General features: G+C 36.1%; 1 protein-coding gene across 1 annotated transcript; it reads right to left on the bottom strand.

Annotated features, from left to right (window-relative positions):
* Positions 1 to 709: 709 nt before the first annotated feature.
* Positions 710 to 8,829, bottom strand: LOC127107176 (protein HIGH CHLOROPHYLL FLUORESCENCE PHENOTYPE 173, chloroplastic). Its single transcript, XM_051044469.1, has 12 exons — positions 7,846 to 8,829; positions 7,667 to 7,742; positions 7,440 to 7,575; positions 7,220 to 7,324; positions 5,315 to 5,395; positions 4,305 to 4,394; positions 3,723 to 3,788; positions 2,005 to 2,061; positions 1,794 to 1,871; positions 1,669 to 1,716; positions 1,476 to 1,580; positions 710 to 929 (listed from the first exon to the last, which is right to left on the bottom strand). Exons 1-11 carry the CDS (start codon positions 8,675 to 8,677, stop codon positions 1,509 to 1,511), a joined length of 1,641 nt encoding a protein of 546 aa, XP_050900426.1. The 5' UTR covers positions 8,678 to 8,829; the 3' UTR covers positions 710 to 929; positions 1,476 to 1,508.
* Positions 8,830 to 21,934: the final 13,105 nt, after the last annotated feature.

A 21,934-nucleotide genomic window follows, 5' to 3' on the forward strand; every position in this document is an offset into this window, starting at 1 on the left:
TAGTATAGAAAAATGAAGTACATTCCACTGTCTCTTTAAGAGTCACTAGAGTAATCACATACTCTAATGTTATAGACAAAAGGTAGGAGTGCCAAAAAAAATGATAAACTGATTTATCTTTTTACTTAATCAATTTTACAATTCCAAATCACTGAAACTCACAACGACAATCTTCCAATCACAAATCTTTTAGACTCTTAAGTTGCAAATCATCACAAATCTTTTACACTCTTAAGTTGAGAAAATCTTTGAACAAAACTTTATAATAAGGATGCCGATTTTCAATTCTATGAAGAATATGAACAATACTCACATCAAAAGAAAATTACCTACCTCTCAATTCTCAAACGCTTTTTTGAAACTTCTGCGGAATTAAATATAAGAATTCAAGTAATATTGTGAACCGACAATGCATGGATTGTCCCAATGGTTTTAGAATTTTATGATGGGCGGATTTTGCCTTTTGAATTTTATGAACATGGACACTTGTTTATGTAATTACTCATTTTTAACTATCTTGACAAAGTGGAGGTAAGGAGGAGAGATCCCGACCTAATTTTTTTTTTTTTTGGTTAAGTAGCCTAATGATTTGAGTTCACTGTATTAAAAATGAACAAGTGAGATGTCGTGGGTTCAAACTCACACTCCTACACTTGATGTCCCTACACAACTTCCAACTGAGCTACGGGACTAATTGCTATAATTTAAATGAATAGAAACATGTTATGTGAACATAATAACAAATGCTATAACAAGTCCAGTTAGTCCACTGTAATATCTACATTTTTGGGGGCTCTTTTTGTACAAATCATAAACAAAAACAGTCAATGGAATTCACATAAATTTTCCAATGGATGAGTATCAACATGACAGTATATGTACCGATGTGCAAGGTGGTACGAGGCACTTGACCTCATCCTTAAAAAGACCTGCAAATGAGTCGGAGCTTAACAAAGTTAATCAACCACCACAATTACAAAGAATACTGTATTTCAATATTTTCCAATATATTTCACATGCACTAAGTGACAGTTATGCACAAATTCAATGGAAATAATACGGTGGTGACGACTAAGATGTTGATGGTGACCACCTCTTAGATGGAAAAAGTATTATATTTTGACAATTGCATATGTACGATAAAGGTAATCATTCCTTGGTTGGGTCTCCATTAAGTATTCGAGTGCTCACTGATCGGTCTTAAACGGATTGACACAGTCAACATTGCTGACTTAAAATCTTTGATATATACTAAGAAAAGGTCCTCCTTCTGCAACCAAAGTATCATCTGATACCCTTGAGTATTCTCAATGTTTTTGTATAATTTTAATTTTCCAAAATCCAAGGATGAATTCGTAAGTTTATTTAATTTATCAGTCATGGTGTTAGGTTGCCTGTGAATATATACTGGAAATATCGTTACATTCCATTTGATGCAGCTATGTAGTAGTAGAAGAAATTTTATGGAACCTTACTTATAGGAAGTATGTTGTCTCGGCCAGGGATGTTCAGGTATTCTTCTCTAAGACAGAGAGAGCTGGTGTCAGGTAGTTATTTGCTTTGTCAGGCAAATGGGCAACCTAATCAGACACAAAAATAAACAGTTTCCATGAATGCAGACTAGATCGAAAGGAAATGTTTATTTTCAGTGTGTTGTTTTTCACATACCAGCTCATAGAGCTCCTTCCCATCCTCAGCAACATACTCGTAACATACCTAGACAAGATTGAAAAGGTTAAGTTTCTTTTTGTTTAAGTTCTCTTTTATTTTTCACAGCGAAGCAGTTTACTCACATCAAAGCTTTTGTTTCTTGCAGTTGTATCATGGAGTGCCTTCACACATATATCAGCCACATCAGCACAGCTGATGCCCTATAAATTATGACATTTGGTATCACGGTCAGATCAATTATTCCAATAATGAAAAATTGTTCACAGGTATTTGAATATATATGTTGGGGAAATAGGCTTTCCACAATGAGAGTAAAGAATAGAAAACACTAACCCGAGATATTCTGTTTCCTTGATCAAATATTAGAGCACGCTGTCCACCGGGTTCTTCCTGTCAGAAAAACATACAAGATAGTTGATAAGATAAAAAACACTATATTACATTTTCACACCAGCATAGTGTTTGGTTTGGGTATACCAAGGGGAAGGCAGCAAAGTCTCATCTCACTCTATGCTCCCCTCTAATACTGGGTGGATTTAGAGGGGGGCATATGGGTTCATATAATTATAAATACATTCACGAAATTAACATTACTTATATATTAGAAATTCAATATCATCCAATGAGTATAGGAATTTTTTTATTAAAAAAAATAAAAAAATCATGTGGTATGCAATGACGATACACTCTAATATGTATCGAATGAGTATAGGAATTTTTTTATTAAAAAAAATAAAATAAAGATACATCCCGATACGGAAGCAACTAGTTGCGATACGCCACAGATACGGCCTGTTTATCTCTGAGTGTTCATTTTTCTAGAACATGAATCAAACTTTCCCTTACTTAACTACTCTTCTCACAACTTTAATTACCTCTCATGATTGTTCATTTTTCTATGACAATAATGAAACTTTCTCCTCCTTAATTACTTTTCTCTATCCTATGTAATTTGTGATTCACCCCTTTAATATTCTTTCACAATTAACCTTTTTAAGATTGATTTCTTTTTCACATAATTACTTTACGAGTTATCAAATTTTGCAAATTCAATTGATTTTTGTTAAACAATGATTATGATTTTAACTCAAAAATTTTAACTTTTATATACGTATCTTAAACGTATCGTATCCTATATTTTTCAATGACCAGACATGTCGCTGTATATCGTTGTCGGGCTTCATCAGTGAGATGTTATGATTAGTTGATTACCCCATATTAAAGTAAGAAGAACCTATGAGATTGCGGTGATAATAACTCTGCTTTTAGCATTGAACACAACCCATCAACATGACATGACAAAGCACATAGAAATTGGCCAACACATCATCAAGGAAAGACTATATGAAGGTCGGGTGCAGGGACACAAGTTCGAACCTGCAACATTCCACTTGTTCATCTTAACTAAGATGGACTCCAACACTAGGCTACTTAACCAAAAAAAAAAGATAGGTCTTATAACTGCAACTCACATCCTTGTGGATTTCAATTAGCAAATATTTTGACCAAGGGATTTTCTACATTGAGCTTTCAAGATCTTACTTGCAAGCTGTGAATGGTAGGTATCTTTCACCAACTTTGAAGGAGAGTGTTGGTGTAATTAATAAAGAGAATTGTTTCTTCTTTATTGTTGTAACTGCTATCACAATTACAATAAATTAGGCGTTTATTGTGTGCAGTTTATAATTTTTTATTTTATTCTATTGTAATTCTGTAATTAGGATACATTCATTAGAGCATCAATTAAGTGAGATGCAATTCAATTTTCATTATTCACCATCTATTTTTATTTTCCCCTAAATAACAAATCACAATAAAAGATCTCATAGAAAATTATTTTAAAAAATGATCTCATAGAGAACATTATTGCATAATTAAAACCTAAATGAAATAATAAAGGTAAATTCAAATAAACATCATCCAGAGCTAATTGATGCAACTAAATCAGGGTGTTGACTATGAACAAAATTTTACAACCTTAAGCCCTTAAAATTCAATTTGATGCATGTTCAAGTTCAAATTCTACCAGCACAAAACAAAAGTAACTTTACCTGCAAAGGACCCGGACGAACTATTGTGTACCCAAGGCCAGATCTTCTCAAGGAATCTTCACCTGCCTGAAGAATTTGGTTTTAAGGTGACCAAACATACCAAAAAGGAAAGAATCAATTCTCAACCAGTGGTGGATATATATAGGAGCGGAAGGGATTCTTGGCACCCCTCAACTTCATGACCAAATGGAAAAGGTTACTTTTTGTTAAGAAATGTGGTTGAGCCTAACTTAACCCTACAAAACCGGCTTATAGAATGAAGATTGCCCCCAGTTATAAAGACATGTTCAGGCCATATATTGTCCGATATGGGACTCTTAGCACTTTTTTTTCTACGGATTTCGACTCCTGGTTCCATCAATTATGTATTTTTTTTTATTAAAAATGATGTAGTCGGGAGTAGAACCCTCGTCCTTAGAGAAATTTAAACACGAAAGAACCACCACATCAACTAACAATTTATCTTAATTTTTTAAAACAATTTATATATGTTTTCTAGTTTTGGGCACCCCCAAAAAAAATTCTCAAAATCTGCCTATGTTCTCAACTATGTCAAAGAAATTATCAAACAAAGGAACCTACCCTCTTGGCTTTAAGAACTTGCTCTCGCCTGGAAGGCTCAACACCAAGGCCAGAACATGAAACTAAGACAAAATCGGTTTCTTGTCCAGTCTGCAGCATATTTACAAGCAAATTTTACATTAGGATCATAAGTATCATCAGCACTACTGCAGAACAATCGGACATACATCATCCAGGTGACTAGTTAAGCAGTGTTCTTTTCTGTTTTCACTTTACTAGAATCAAGCAGGTAAGCAAACAATGAAAGAATGTTTGTTCTACAAGTATTTTCACACTGCCAACAAACTGAACAAACGATAACAGTATTCTTGAAATAAATAACTTAGTTTTGATAATGATGACTATAACTCCCTTCATGACTTGCTCCATAATATCAATCAACATACCTAAACGAAAGAGTGTCAATAAATTATTGTTGCGGAAAGCCAGTTTTAATAAAAGTTTGTCCTAGTTGTCAACAATTGGACTAGAATTGCAAGAATTACACGGTTGCCCGACCTAACTATTATAAATTGAAAACTATCAATAGAAAAAATTAAGTGTTTCATACTCCAAATGAATAAAGATAAATAATCATGATGAAGAAATATAGTATGCCAAAGAAAAAATGTCAAAGGAGAAAAAGTATATTGAGCATCAAGTATATAACAACATTAAAGGACTTCAAGGATTTCAGTAAAGAATTATAGATCACAAGACATTGCTACATTTATAAGAATAACCACGTCTTTTAGAAGATAGAAAAATAATGATTTTAATAAAATAAACAAGTGCCATTCTTTGTTTCCCATACTGTTGTTGCCTTGTTAATATCCTTGCACTTTATTAACTAAATAAGATAAAATTGGTATAAATATTTTATCCTCCTCATCCGACTGAACGTTTGTGATTGTAATCTACACTTGAACTAGGTCATTTTACAATACATATAAACAGTGAACATTAGGCAAGCATATAATCTACATTGTAGTTTATGCAAGAATAAGAGAAAATTGCATGGAAGAACCTACAGGCAAGGCTTTTATATATTCCAATATTAGCTTAAAGCTTCTCATATCCTGGTTCTTTGCCGTATTAACTTCAATATTCCTCTGAAACAAGAGTGAATGTAGGATCAGCACACAGCAACTATACCCTATTTTAAATAAAATAATAACACATGTCTACGCAGAAAAAAGAGAGGGGAAATGTCGTGTAAACAAAAGCAAGGAAATAGGGGATCTTCATAATTTATTGCCTGTATTTAGAAGATCATAACGTATTTAACCTGAAAGGAGATGATACTCATAAAAATGTACTGGATAAAAAGTTAACAACCTCCCTATTGGTTGGTTGGTTGCTAAGAAGGACCTGTTAGAATGTCCGGAGCAAATCAGGTTTATGGTGGGAAGAATAGATGGGATTAGTAAGTTGTTAGAATCCAAAATCCTGTTAGTCTAATACTAATAAGCATAACAGTCCACTGAGAAATTTAAGGGATAGTTGTAAGGAAATTAAAAGGTGTTAGTAGACAAAAAAGCACCATTCACCTTGAATGTCCTAAAACTACATTTTTCTGTTTTGTAAATTACGAGGCCCTTTTACCAATGTTCGGAAAACTGGGCCGGTTATTGAACCGATAAAGGCACCGGCTCAAATGTTCAACTGGGCTTCAACCATGATCTTACCAGTGATAATTAAATAATATTTTTTAATCTTTTAATATAATATATTCAACAATAGGCCAAATATTAAGTTTTATGTTTGTAACAAGTTTGTCCTTTTAATTTGTTTAAGTGTACACTGTGAACCTTTTAAAGAAATTATGTTACAAAAAATATGTTTGTTATTTACACTATGGCTGGAATGACGTGTTTATCTCAACCTACATGTACATCCATCAAGCCCTATGATCTTTATTTGTTACCAAAATTTCAAAGAATTTATGTGTCTTGATAATGTAGACAAAGTTTCAGAACATGTAAACCAAATACAAGGCTTCATGTTTGTACATGTAGGATGGGGTAAACACACTATTCCTGCTATGTAGTGTAAATAACGAACAATGTCAATCTATTTTTGATAACTTATGGTTTTAATTTTAAACATTCGATTCAAAATGGACGGTGAAACTTAAAAGGCCAATTACAACAATCAACAATCAATTATTATCCCACTAAATGAGGTGCCTACATGAAATTGGATCAAACATCATAATGAGAACTGTCTTCATAATGAAATTGGCTATCATATATCACGTTTTAATCCAACTATTTAATTTCTAAATCTTTCTAAGACCAACTACATTAAAAAAATATCGCTTTTGTATTTTTTTTCTTCTGAACTGTGTTAAACCAAAGAACAGCAGTTAGTGCGGGATAACTCTCGGGGTATGCAGGTTAAGGTCAGCTCAGCTATATGTAGCTGACCAACTTCTTTGTAACTATGTATCTAGTACCTATCCCATGGGCAAAGGGTCTGAGTGACACCTCTACTCCAGTCAGCACCATGTGGCTATGGCGAGTTCACAACCTTGTTATTCATTCTAGGAAGAACTATGAGGTACATTTGAGTTGAATATATTTTCCACGGTGTTCATCATGATCATACAGAATAATAGTAACATTGAAATGTCTTCCTTGTTTAGCCTTCCATTTGGATTGGAATACTCAATAACCTTCTCTTATCGTATGACATTTTTTCACGGCGAGATGTTGTAGTGGTTTATTCTCATGATTTTTCTGCATCACTAGGGCCTTTTTGTCTCTCACCCATTATCCAGATATTTTTAAATCAAAGAAGGGAAAGTTGTTGCGGAAAGATATTATAAAAATGTTATTTATATTACAATGACAGAGACAAGACAAGTGCAAGGTCCAAAAACAGAAGTCAACTTTAAGTAAAAGAATTGAAAACATTAAGGAATTGGACATAACCTGTCTTCTAGGCTCAAACCGTATTGTTAATGTATGTACAAGAAAAGGGTCTAAAACTGGATCATCTGGTTGTACAGGACGGAATGATGAAAATGGCACTCTAACCTGTCATAGTAATACAGATAAATCTGTCATCCGTAGTAACAAAATAATAAATTTCAAGAGTGTCTTAGTTGGAATGGTTAAGCTATAGTGGCACTCAAGAGAGATTGCTTGTTACCCTGCAGAATCCGACTTTTGTACTAAATCTTGCAAAATACAGTTTACTCTGACTTAGATCCGCGGAAGGACCCGCTTCTAGAATTAATACATAAGATCTTCCATTGCCACCAACAGAGAGAACCAGGCCCTCATACCTATCATTGCAGATGAAGTCATTATGATAGCAATTCATATCTATACAAAAATACAAACTATTTTGTTATCAGCAAAATATGTATCTAGTACCTATCAAGAGTAGAACCGAGAGGTAGAGAAAGCTTTTTTGACAGTTCTACATAACCACCTCTATTGAAGACATACCCTAAAATAAAAATAAAAATATAGGGGTAAAAATAGAATTTGTGTACTTGTATAATGTTGCAAAACCTACTGGTGTTGTTCATTGATATCCTACCCAAAAATACCTGAGAAAACAGCTTGTTCATTCTCAGTGAACTCAAATTTGGCATCCATCCCTCCATCATATTTTGTGGCAAGAACGTCTTGGAAGTAAGTTCCTTGGCGAGTTTCCCATCCATTGAGTGAAGATTCAGTTTTGAATTTAGCAACGGTAAGCTTACTTTTGCTGCTTTTGCCCGCTCGCAACTGAGCCAATTTATTATTATGATCCTGAAATGCTTTAGTCATGTTATAAACTCCTTGATGATCCACCCTGAAGAGATCCGCTGTAATAGTAGAGCGGGCAGTGGCACAATATATAATTTTGTTAGAGTCTTGTACGGCAGCCTTGACAGTGGCAGCATCACCAACATCCCCAATCACTATCTCTACTGACCTTGGAAGAAGCTCTACCACCTCTTTATCTGCCTCCCTAACCAAAGCCTTGACGGTGTAACCCCTGAGCATGAGCTTCCGAACAACGATGCGGCCGATGCGGCTGGTGGCACCAACAACGAGAACCGTCGTATTCTGAGCGCCGGGAACTGCAAACTCGCACATAGGACCTTCGCGGACGAGAAGAGCATCTAGGGTGTCCTGATCATCGGTGCGGATCGTCCTAGAAATCTGACCCAATCCAGAGAATTTTCTCCAAACATCGTCGAATAACTGTCGCGATCTTCGACCCAGTCCCACCGGGTTGACGTCGTCGAGACTAAGCGACTGCTGTGGTTTATCATCGTCGTTATTTGGAGCAGTAGCCCTGGGAGTTAGTAGTAGAAAGCGGCGATGAGGGTTGAGCTTCCGTTGAAATCCAAAAGGAGTATGGTTTGAGTACACAATAACCGTTGAGCTCATTGTTATTGGTCAAAATCTAAAGTAGCATAATGAAGCGGGCCGTGTGTGTTCTTCTGTAATCCCAGTTGGAATTCCCTCATCTTCAAACCGATCATTTCGACCACGTAACTTTGAAATCAATCCACAAATAAATTATGAATTCGCTGCTTCCACGTACACAACCTACTTCCCTTTTTTATTATTATTTATTTAGTTATTTTTATTTTTATTTGATACGGATAAACCCATATCTTCAGAATTTAATTTGCTACCCTCCTTATCCTTATGACAAAAAATTAGATCAAATTTTTATGCAAAGTTTTCGATAGGAAAATCAGAATTTTTAGTACAAATTAAATTTTTAATTGTGTATTTTAAATTTTTAATACGTCGGGAAATTTATAAAAAATTTGGACATTTACAAATAATATCAAAAATTCTAAAATTATAATATAAGTAAAATTTTCGATAGTGTTATTTGTTTGAAATTTTAATTGCTTAGGATTTTGCCGATAGTTTTGGACGGTTGTGATTGTACCGACAGTTTTGTGTGGTCCAAAATAAATGCAAATTTGTATAAATAGGGGTCAGCTATTGTTTGATACAAACATCTCAAAATGCATATTTCTTTATTTTTTATTAAGGAAAAAGTGTACTTCAATGAAGTTTCACCTCTCGTAGAGTTCTAGTTTCCCAATGACACCACGTCTATCGTCGTCTTGAAGTCCAAGTTGAATGAATTGTTGCTTGATACTGAAAACAGAAATATCGATATTGATCGAGTTTCGTGAAGATTTGATTGATATTGATGGAAGGGTGAAACACAACCTTATTGAGTTGAAGACCAGTGAAGATGTGAAGGATGTGTGAAGATCATTTTGTCGTATGTTAACAAAGGGACCGATCGAGTTAAATGTTAAGATTTCAAGGTATGTCGATGGTATAATTAAGATGATGAAACATCCATAATTATCTAGGAGTGTCTAAGTTTTCTTATTTATCAACTTTTTTTTAAGTTATGTAATTCATTGTCAAATGTTAGTTTATGTTGATGTTGCATCAATGGAAGATCAAAAATATTATCTAATAAAAAGTTTTGATGAAGATGTCTGAGTAATGTTACATGTAATATACAAATAATACATAAAGGTAACAATAATGTCTAAATAGGCTTCCCACGGGCAACGTGTGCAGCACGAGATAATCCAATATAAACCTCATCATCTGGGTTTACCAAATCCATGAGGTTATCCATAATAACTGCAATCATCTGGAGGCGCAGTTAGTCACCAGTGTCAGTTGTAGGAGGCGACGGCGGTACGTCATCGACAGGTTGTTTACTGTGAAGTTTAGTAAACAAAAACAAAGTTTTAATTTCCTTATGGGATTAAACTAGAAAAGATCCTATGACATATTTGCCTGAATCATAAGTTTTGAACAATTTTAACATCAATGTTGAAATGCAAAAATTTGAGAACAGTGACTGGAATTTAAACTGAAATTGAAATGTAAAAGAAATTAAGATAAAGTGACGGTAATTTAATTGCATTAAATGACTTGAACATGAATACTTTAATCTGTAAAAAAAGGAACACATACTTACATTTTTGACTTTTTTCTCAATCACACAAATACTTTGAGTTTTGTAGAATTTGCATACAATTGCGGACCCATAAAACTCAAAGTAAGTCCTACTTGTATATTAATCCTAAGTTAACGATCGACTAAACAACACACGCCACGTCTTCATCTCCATGCAATCGTTGTCCTCGACAAGCTTCCATGTGTCTCTGAATAATTGTTTTATCTTATCCATTTACACCTCATTCGACTACATAGATAATATCTTGGAAACTCTGAATTTCACTAAGTCCTAAAACTTCTTGATCTTTGACCATCTACAATTTCGATCATAGTAAAAACTCCTTGTCAAAAAATCGAATTCGTCAAAATCTTCAGGACCATCATTAACCATTTTGCCTTTTCACGAACCATTATTATATGATTCTTATCACAATCTTGTAATTTTAATGCTAATGTCAAAAATTTGAGATAACAAAATTGTCCTCCAAAATGCCATGTTTCAATTTCATATAAAAAAAGAGAAAGGTGACATTTTTGAATGTATTTTCGACATTGTTCTAAATCCCTTGCTGGCGTCATCATCATCATTACCATTTTACTGTGCATTGTCATTTTCCAGAAAATCCTCTAAGAATCCCATCATTACTCTTATTTTCTAGAAGATCATGCTTTTGCACGTCTCATTAACTGCTTCACTCACATCAATTTTTTCCACTTCTTGAAACACAAAACGTCTCACATTAACACGTGTCCGTCAAGCGTCTGTTATTGCGAAGGTAAGCTACTCTATAAATACTTCCATGATACTTTTTTCTCATCCTCTTTACTTTCACTCTCAACTTTTCACACACAGAAAAACCCTTGTTTCAAAGCAAACTCTTTAAATTTCAACAATGGCAGCCAACACTTTAGCCAACAAATTTGATACTATGAAGAATCTAATGGCTTACACGATTTTCACATCAGAAACTGATGAAGGAAGGGATTTCGTTCCTGAACCACCAATGGCTAAAGAGAAAATCTCCATTTGGCAAAAATAGGTACTCATTCCCTTTACACTTTCTGGTAAACTGTTAGCATTCTTAGGACCATAGCCAATTGCTAAGTCTCAACCTGAGAAAGTAAAGAACTTTTTTCCCGTGTTATCCTGTCACCATTCCCTCAGTGTTCGAAGAATATCCTCTCGACTTATCCTTCATGGAAACATTTGCGTGTGTCTTTCAATCTCCGCCTCCTACCCAAAGCAAAGAGTATCTTGCTTGGCTCAATAAAGTTGAAAGCAAAAGACAAAAGTTATGGGAAGACCTATGCATATTCGATATTATTCAAATCTCTAGAATTGGCCCTAGGCATAACTCAACCATGCTTATTGCATCAATTTTATTTTGGGAAGGTTTGACTAACACTTTTCGGTTCCCTTGTGGAATGGTTACTCCAACCTTGATCGACGTAGCAGCTATCATGGGAATGAACCCTCTTGGCGAAATTTTTACCCCCACCATAGAAACTGACCACGAATTTGTTTTCGAACGTTTTAGCTTCAAAAACTTCATTATCAACCACCATGACAAGAAAAACAAAGAGGTCTTCGATCAAGAACACATTGCCTTCTCGGCCCTTTGGCTCTCGTATTATGTTTTATGTTCAGGTTCTTTACAGATAGCTCAAAAATATGTCCCTCTAGCAATCCAACTTCATGAAGATTGAAATATATCATTGGCTAAGCTACTTTTAGCCAATTTATATCAATCACTTGGAAATGTTTCCTATAAATTAAACACCTCCTTAAAAATAACAAGTTATACCTCATCTTCGTCCCTCTATGACTTTTACAACTCTGGTTAAGTGTTGCATTTGAACCTAAGTTGCATGTAAATCAGTCGAAAGCATTGCTGGAAGAAACCAATTGCAGAAGCATCGAAGGCACCAGACTTTCTATAGTTACCCCTCATGGAAACCCCTCAGAGATAACCTTCATGAAATACATCAACCTTTTCCTTGAATCAAAAACTTTCATTTCGACCATGGCTCATTTTGTAGATAGGTCTTGTGGTCTATCTTGGTTTCGAAACAAATTATCTGGTGTAACCCCTTCAACTGTTGCAATGTCAAACTCCGTCTGGGTAACTTTTTTAACTCTGACACTCATTTCCACTCAAATTAAAACTGGAACCACTGGCTTTGGCTTCATTGGCTATCAACCCAATCTAATAGCTAGACAATTTGGTTTTAGCCAAACGTTGTCATGCTCACTCTACTCTTGGGAGAACGACATTTGATAGTCATACAGGAATTTTACTCCAAAGGAATATAGAGACTGCATGGTGTTCGCTCATCAACAAGTTCTCTCATTGCCTACTTTCCACTTCCATCCATCTTTATTTCTAACAATGAAATTCGACAAATGATGGACAAGTTACTTTCAAGACCACTTTTCTGAACAATTTTTTTACAAAAGGTTGTCAAATACCTTCTCTAGCTTACAAGACAACCCAAAGAAGAAAATAGGTATATATTTAATTATTTAATTTTTTTTCCTTAATACCTTCGATTTCTCACATGTTTCCATTGGAGATGAGACTACAACAAAGGGTGACACAAATGCCGAAGGCCCCTCTAATGCAGGTGAAGAGAAGAAAAAAGAAGAACGTCAACAGAAAAAGGCAAGTTTTTCTTTCTTTATATTTAGTCGATCTTCGAAATGGTTCTAACATTGCTTTTTATTCATAATCGAAAACGCGACCACGACTCCCTTGCAACTACCAAAACCAAGAAGAAAAAGAAATCCAAAAATATTACCACAACACAAATATGCATTTTGATTTCTCCTTTGATGGCTTCGATGGAAGTAAAACTAAACAATCTTTTTCCAATAGGCTACTCCAAAACCCACATAAGATATGACTGAAGTCGAAAGCTCAGAGGATAATGAAAAGACTCTGATTTTCTCAAGGCCTAAGCCTAAGACTCCTTATGTAATACCCCGTATTTCCTTAAATACTCAAATTCCTATTAATTGAGATTATTTGAGTTCCTATGTGCTCTAAAAGTTATCAGTTGGGATAAATAGAGTAAATAATGAATTCAGATTGACTTAATTAATATTAATTGGGACTGACCTTTTATTAATTGGGACATTTTGATAACACTAATAATGAGTCAATAGCTCTGGTAGAACAATTATCTAAGTGTGGTATCACTCAAGATATTTCTTTCTACTACTCCTACCCACTTTCTAACCACGCAACGCTTCATGGCTTGTTGTCCACATGTTCTCACTAGTGGTCTCTTACCAACTACCCTTGTACCATTTCATTTTCTCTGTGTATCAGACAAGCTAGTGGAAGGAAGAAGAAGCTCAAGATAAGAAGAGGAAACAAGCTAGTGGAAAGAAGAAGGAGGAAGAAAAACTTAGAATCCATCATCATCACTTCATCACCATCTCGTCTCATCATCTTATTCAACCTCCTCTTTCATTCTTAAGGTGGGTTCTAGGTAGAGCTCTAGACTTAGAAGTTAGGGTGGATAAATCATGGAATTGATAGTAAGATAGATGATATTATGATGAATTTCTCTATGAATCATGTGAATCCTCATTGATGTTTTCTCTATGTGTGTTCTTGCGTTTATTGGATTCTTGTGATATAATGATGTGGTTGTTGTTTGGAAGTTTGTTGATGTGTTGTTATGTTCATGTCAATAGATTGGTAGTTAGAAGTGAAGCAAACATTATGCAGGTTGAAGACCATTTTGTGGTACAGAGGAAATGAAGTTTTGTGTGTGAAAATGTGGAAATGGGTTGGGACCAATCAATTGGTCCTTAGCTCCAATCGATTACACAAACTTTCTGTTTTAAAGAAAAGGAAAACTTTGCAGGACCAATCGATTGACAGGGGACTCCAATCGATTGCACAAACTTTATGTTTTGGAAAACTGGAAATTTCTCAGGTGCCAATTGAGGATCAATCGATTGATCCTCTGTATTCTTTGAAAAACATAAATATAAGATGAACTAATCGATTGGGCTTCCCCAACTAATCGATTGGCTTATACCGAAAACTTCAAAATTCATTTCTTTAATGTTTCTAAGTGCATTTCATCAACCATTAACCATTTGTCATGTTATACTTGTATTGAATCAATGTTAAATGTGAGAATTACGTATTGAATCTAGTGAGTTAACCTAGTGATTTATATTAGGCCATAAGTTAGACTTATAATTTAGATAACATTAGAAGGTGACATTCATTCGTACGATGCTTATGTGGAGGTCGTAAATGAATGGTTGCCATAGTTAAGAGTGAGACACTTTGTATGGAACATGCAATGTTATTGCTTGTATATTGGTGAATAAAGTCACATATGATTGATGAATCTTGTTATGCTTTGTGGAACCGATCACGTATTTAGAATGTTTTGCCCTTGGTGGTGCACATCCCTATTTGATATGCTTAGATGAGTAAGCAATAGGATGTGATACCAATGATTCGTGCCTCAATTGGGTTTGAGCCTCAACCATGAGGGACATGGGGGAAAGGTGGACACCTAAGTGGGTTAGAGTCCCATACAGTGAAAGATACCCTAAGTGGGTTAGAGTCACATACGGGTGACGGTCGCTTGAATTGAGTTTTGAACTCATAGAGGACCTGATATCCACCACGAAAGTCGAATCATACGAGCATGCATAAACTGGGCTTGCCCTAGACGTAGGTCCGTTCAGGGATTGATGTTTCTTGAATCTGAACAGTGATCTTATTTTGAGTTGAGAGAACTCTGGAGCATGTTGCCATACATTGCGAGTTAGTTCCCCATCACTTAAGTCTTCTTTCCCTTGTTGACTTAAGTTGGATATTGATTAGAGAACCCTGTAGAGCCGGGTGGACCCATAAGATAGGGAACTTACTAGGATTATTATCTCATCCCATGTTGTTGATTATTTTTTAGGCAGTTTCGATCAGGCGAAGGGTAAGAACAAGGTAGAGTGATGTCCTGCTTACCTTGTGTCTTGGATGGCTTCTCCGTTGTGTAGATACTTTTGAGATCAGTCTACAATAATCTAGCTCCTAGTTTATTTTGGGCACTTTTGTGTATATTTTGTGCCATGTAGTGTTGTCTTTTGGGCATGTAAAATATACATTGTTGTCGCTAGGCGCTTATGTATTTCAGTACCAATATTACACTATGTATAATATGTATTCTAGACATTATATGTGGGTGTTACAATTGGTATCAGAGCAGGTTGTATCCTCGACCTATCCATGAGATATTATAAGTATTTCTTTCTGCCTCATTTGTGGGTTGTCATCGTTGTCCTTAATGTTATATTCATAGTATTGAGCCTGGTCAACTTAATTCTATTTGTATGACATTCAGGATTGTCGCAACCTGAAAAAGGAAATGCGAAAAAATAACCGGCGAGAAAGAAATGACAGAAGAGTCGCCACCGTGCGTTATTTATCCCAAAGGAGGGAAAGGAAACGCTCGAAGTAAACCTGGAAAAAGGAAAGGAAAAGACAAGGTCTCGCAACTAAATCTTGGGTTCGGGAGTCGATTATGCGAAGGGAAGGTATTAGCACCCCTACTCATACGTAGTACTATACGGGATCCACTCTTGTTGTTCTTGTCTAAAGGGTGTGGGTTTATCTAATGTACTATTTACTAAAAGAGGGGTCAAAAGAAAATGACTCGCACGGATGTCGCATCCACTGCATACGTATCTCATCTGAATATGAGAATCAGAGTCTTCGTAGCTCGGCTACCTATGGGTTAAAGAGGAGTGTGCTCGCTAAGACATCGCGTCTTATGCCTACGTATCTCATCTGGAATGAGAATCAGAGCAAACTGTAGTTCGGCTACCTACGGGTTAAGGGTTGTGTTTTTTAGATGAACGACGTTACTACGCAATCTACCGGATGCTCGACCTTTAGAGACTTACTCGCCTGTAATAGAAGGAGTTAATGTGTTCTTAGGAGAAGAAAAATCAATGAGTTTGTTTGTGTTTTAGGATGCCCCTGTAAAAAGGAAGTCCTAGACGAAGGAACAGTGCTACCTTAATTGACATGCAAACGAGAGACTATACGAAGCCTAGCAATCCTATGGGGAGACGATCACACCATACAAAACAAACATGCATAAAGTAAACATGCCAACAAGGGGGCTCAAACATACATGGGTAGGGCTTTAGTCAAGAGGGGTCATATCAACCTCGACAAACAAGCCATGGAATAGGTAATCAAATGGGCTTTTAACCACTGACATTGAGCGTCAGGGTGAGCAGACCAAAAGGGTAATGAGGATAAGACCTCATAGCTCTTAACCCTTGACAGGGTGAGCTCATGACAAAAAGTGGGGATTCATAAAGGTGGAACCCTGTAATATCCCATATTCCCTTAAATGATCAATTAGTTATCAGTTGAGATCAATTGAGTCCCTATGTAAATTACCTATTATCATTTGTAACAATTGGAGCTCCTATGTGCTCTAAATGTTGTCAATTGGGACCAATAGAGTAACCGGTGAACTCTGAAGGGATTAATTATTAATAAAAGAGACAGACCAATATTAATAAGTACAAGAGAGGGCATCTTTGGTAACATTAATAATTGGTCAATTGGTGTTGGAAGATGAAATATCACTTGGGATATTTTATGTGACTACTTAATATTATATATTATATATATATTATATGTTATATAGTTGTGTGGTGTAGAAAGAAGAAGAAAAAGATAAGAAGAGAAGTGGGTAAGAGAGAGTGAAGGGGTTATCAGGAAGAAAGAAAAGAAGAAAGGGAAGAGTAGAGAAGAGGAAAAGAGAAAGAGAAAGAAAGAGGAAAGGAAAAAGAGGAAGGAGCCACCACCACCATCATCTCATCTTCATCATCACCAACTTCATCTCGTTCTTCTTCTAGGTGAGTTCTTAGTTTAGTCATAGCTTTGGGGATAAATTTCATGAAATTGGGAGTTAGGAATTTATGATATATATATATATACCATGTTTGTTAAATTGATGATTAATATATGAACTTCGTGTTGGTTGTTGTTGAACGGAGAGAATTAATGGAAATTGGAGTTAAATTTTCTGTCTGTGCAGAATTTGTCTGCAGTGGGGTTCGAACCCAGGACCTCCACTGGAACTGTACATGCCTTACCACTAGGCTAGAGAGGTTGTTGTTGAATGCTTATGCAATGAATAAATATTAACCTAAATCTTGATTAGGATAGATTGATGAATTAATTGAGTATTATACCTCCGTTTTGGACATGGCCGGATGCGTTAGAAAGATAACGTAAAGGGCTATTATTATTGTTCCATGTTATAAAATATTATGTGATTTATAAATGCCATGAATTTTATCATGATGAAAATTGAATATTGTTGTTATGTGGAAGGTGAAATAACACGATTAAAAACCTTACAAAGATGAGTGAGGAAACCTAGAAGAATAATTTGATTAATAACTTAGAAAGATAATCTAGATTATGGAACATGTGAGATACATGTATGAGAATACGGTATTCATTCGTACGACGCTTATGTGAGGTCGTGGACGAATTGTTGCCATGATTGAGAATGAGACGCATTGTATGGAACATGCCATGTTATTATTTGTGTATTATTATTATTTGTGTATTATGGTGAATGAAGTCACCTATGATTGATGAATTTGTTATGGTTCGTGGAACCAATGTTTTGTGGAACCGATCATGTATTCAGAATGTGTGTTTTTCTGTGATGGTACACATCTCTATTGGTATGCTTAAACGTGTAAGCATTGGGATGTGGGACCAATGATTCGAGCCTCAAATGGGTTTGAGCCCCAACCATGGCGGACATGGGGGAAAGGTGGACACCTATGTGGGTTAGAGTCCCATACGGTGAAAGATACCCTAGGTGGGTTAGAGTCCCGTACGGGTGATGGTTCTTAAAAGTGGGTTTAAGTCCCATAGGGGAACCGGATATCCACCGCGAAAGTCGAATCATACGGACATGCGTGAACCAAGCCTTGGCCTAGACGTAGGTCCGGTTGGGGATCGATGTTGCGTGAATCTGAATAATGATCGTGGTTGAGTTATGAGAACTCAGATGCATGTTGCCATACAATTGCGAGATAGTTCCCCATCGCTCAAGTCTTCGTTCCCTTGTTGACTTGAGTTGGATATGAGTTGAACATTGATTAGAACCCTGTAGAGCCGAGTGGACCCATAGGATAGGAGAACTCACTGAGATTATTATCTCATCCCATCATTGTTGTTATTTTTCAGGTATTCTTTACAGGTTGGATCTAAGAGAAACTATTATGGATGTTTCAAGGGTTGCTGTTCATTATGATCTTCCGCTGTGGAGTTATGTGCAATGAAGATATTGTACATAGTTCTTAGATTTTTTTTTTTATTGTTTAGGCATTATTGTATAACATGTTCCATTGATGTTTTAGTTTGGACATGTATATATATTGATGCTATTAGGCACTTATGTTGTGACAGTACCAAAATTTAACACTTGTATGATATTATTCTAGATATATATTATACGGGTTGTTACAGTTGGTATCAGAGCAGGTCGATTCTCGACCTAGCCTTGAAACATCATAAGTAAATCTATTCCTGCCTCATATGTGTGTTTAGCCAACATGATTCTTAATATCACTGTATATAGTATTGGGCCTGATCAACCTAATATTATGTGCATGGTAGGTAGGATCATGGTTGAGCGACCATGAGGACTCCGAAGCGTGGGTTGAACTTGTGCTTTGAGAATAGGCTCAAGCCAAGAGTTAGAAAGTAAGGAGAACTTGATGGCCCAGTTGAAGTTTCAGAGGAGTTATGATTTGGGTATTATGGGATTGAAGAGTAGTGTATCATCCAAGCGATTCTGCGGTGTTAACAGAGTTAAGAAGTTGAGGATCTCTATTGGATGAATTGTCAGAATTTTGAGGAATGAGTGAATTTGTTAGTGGAGTAAGATATACTCACTAATATGGAATAGTATTGTGAATAATTCCGTATGGTAAAGTAGGAAGGATGGTTATGTTACGCATATGTCATAAGGTCTAGAAGTGAGGTAGTGTATTAGTGTTTCAGTTTCTAAGGCCACTAAAATATTTTGGAAGAACAAGAGTACTTAATGGAATATATATATTTGGAATGGTACCTTGCAAGTGGTTGAAGACTTGAGGGATAAGGACGTTCAGTTTTGTTGGGAGCCTAAGGTAGTGGTGAAGTCTAAGAAGAGACTCGAGGACATGGTTGCCTATTCCAAGTGAAACATGTATGGACCAAATGGAGGTTAAAAGATAAACCAAGTATGTTCAGTTTTAGAAGGGAGATCGGATTTGAGATAGCTCGTCAGCGGTTCAGTGTTAGTAAGAGACCATTATGGAATGATGAGTTACCTAAAGATCAATTATAAGAGTTTGTGTTGGAGACAGATAACGCACATTATATAGTAATGGAAGCTCCAGTGGGCTTTGGTTGTATGAGAACTGGCTGAGGATAAGAGAAATTAGGTTGGATTTAAGGATTTCTAGTAGAATGGTTTTGTAGTTGGAACTGGGGGAATTACCATGGGAAGACAAGTGAACACCGAGTGTGGAATTAATGTGGATGTTGCAATACAACTGTTGTAATGGGGCACATTTTAGATAGAGGCACAATGGGACCATTAAGATTCATTAAGACAAAGTTATGGGCGTGTAGTTGATGATTGTTCACATCGAGGATTTCTAGAGTATGTAGTGTGTAACACCCGAGGTCGGAGAGGCCGAAGAGTGGTTACATGTAACATCCGAGGGCGATGGAGTGGTTGTCGATGCATGATGCATGACAATGAGACACCCCTAGCAACTTCTAGGGTAAAAATCGAATTCACATCGGAATGAGAGGGATCCTGAGGCTGTGCAGGTATGAGACTACATGGTTGAAAGAAGGCTTATAAGGATTAATTGGTACTACCTATATCAACAAGATGCATCTTCTTTCGGTATCCTAACCAATAAGAACTCCATAGTTAAGCGTGCTTGACTTGGAGTAGTATTGGGATGGGTGACCTTCTGGGAAGTTTCCTGGAAAGCGTGCGAGTGAGGACAAAACATGTTGAAAAGGCCCGTGTTGATTTGTGGGGTTAGTTGATAATCCTGAAAGCAGTCAGGGGTGTTACATAGTGGAATAGAGGAAGTTAAACCTTGGTATTAAGAGAAGTATGTGATAGCAGTATTATGGTCACAAGTAAGTGTAATGGATTCCTTGTCTTGAGATGGATGTAAAGTAACATACATTTTTGAGCAGTGAGTCTTGTATTCTAAGAAGTTTAGTTGATGATAGCCAACAAAAGATAAGTTAAGCTGGAGCATGTGGACTAAGTGTAGAATGTGGAATATTTTATGTTGTAAGAGTTTATTGGGGGGCAATGAGGATTATTCGTGGGAAGTTATAGAGACAAGTAACCCCGGTATGATGCAGTGGGTAGTAGGTATTGGTTTAGAAGAAAATTCTAGTCATAATTGTGTGGCAATGATAAGGTTCATCTTAAGTGCATTTTATTTGGATTGAAAGAGTAATATTGGCTTATTGGAAGTCTGGTTGTTATTTATCTTCTTGAGAAGTATTTGGTTGGTTGGTTAGTCGCGGAGTATAAACGTTCACACCGTGTTGGAGCTAAGGATGTCCTAAATGTCATAAGTGTACCGTTGTGGATGTACACATTGAGGATGGAGTTACAAGTCCCCACAAGTCAGATTAGTAGTTTTGAGATTGGGATTTCCGAAGGTGTAGTGCGTAGTTGGTCATCTGAGGAGATGTCATGGAAGTCAGACGTGTGGGAAAACCAACCTGGTAGACCATGCTTAGTTTAAGCGAGTTGGGAAGTACCATTATTATGATTATGAATAACTATAAGGAACAGATTTGGAAGAGACCTACTAAGTGGTGATCTGGAAGAGATTAGTTAGGTATATGGTATATATTGGTAAGGTGCGAAGTGGTTGGTCATGGTATGAAATTGATTAATTCATTTGGATTCATAGCCTTAGATGTAGACTCCCTGAGAGTGGTAATGGATGTGTACGATGATACTTTACCCTATTGGAAGGATTCATGAGTTATACCTCCCAGGAGGAACGAGAATCAGTTATTCCTACGGTTAAACATGTAACTCGGATGGTATGTTAATAAGAGCATGAGCTAAGATTATGGAAGATGGGACAAAATGATTGAGATGAATGATTTTGGATACAAAGTGAAATGTTATCTCTAGATGTGTATGGAATATTGTGTGTGACTCTACGAGATGTATGGACACTCATAGTTATGTTCTAGATTGCTTAAGTTCCTTAGAAGTGGTGTTTTGTTGATAATTTAAAGTTCCTTGACGGTGTTACTTTGTTATTGGCCGAGATTATGTGTCGGGAGAAATATTGAATGAATCAAAACCCTATGAGAGGATTTGATATGGAATATAGTAACCGGAACCGGATGTTGTCAAACTAATTTAGTTTAGCTACATCGAACACATGATGAATTTGGATGTTCTATGTTTTTATGGTTGTAGCAATGTAACTCCTGGATATCTACCTTCTGAAGAGTGTTGGTCTTATTCTGAACTTTAGTGAGTCATGAAGGAAGTTATTCTACTAATGGAGGTCGGTAAGGTTCTAGTACCATTTTGGACAGTAGGCACTCTGAGGGTAAGTGTGTTTCT

This window comes from Lathyrus oleraceus, chromosome 7, assembly GCF_024323335.1.
Source record: "Lathyrus oleraceus cultivar Zhongwan6 chromosome 7, CAAS_Psat_ZW6_1.0, whole genome shotgun sequence".
Lineage (NCBI taxonomy): Eukaryota > Viridiplantae > Streptophyta > Magnoliopsida > Fabales > Fabaceae > Lathyrus > Lathyrus oleraceus.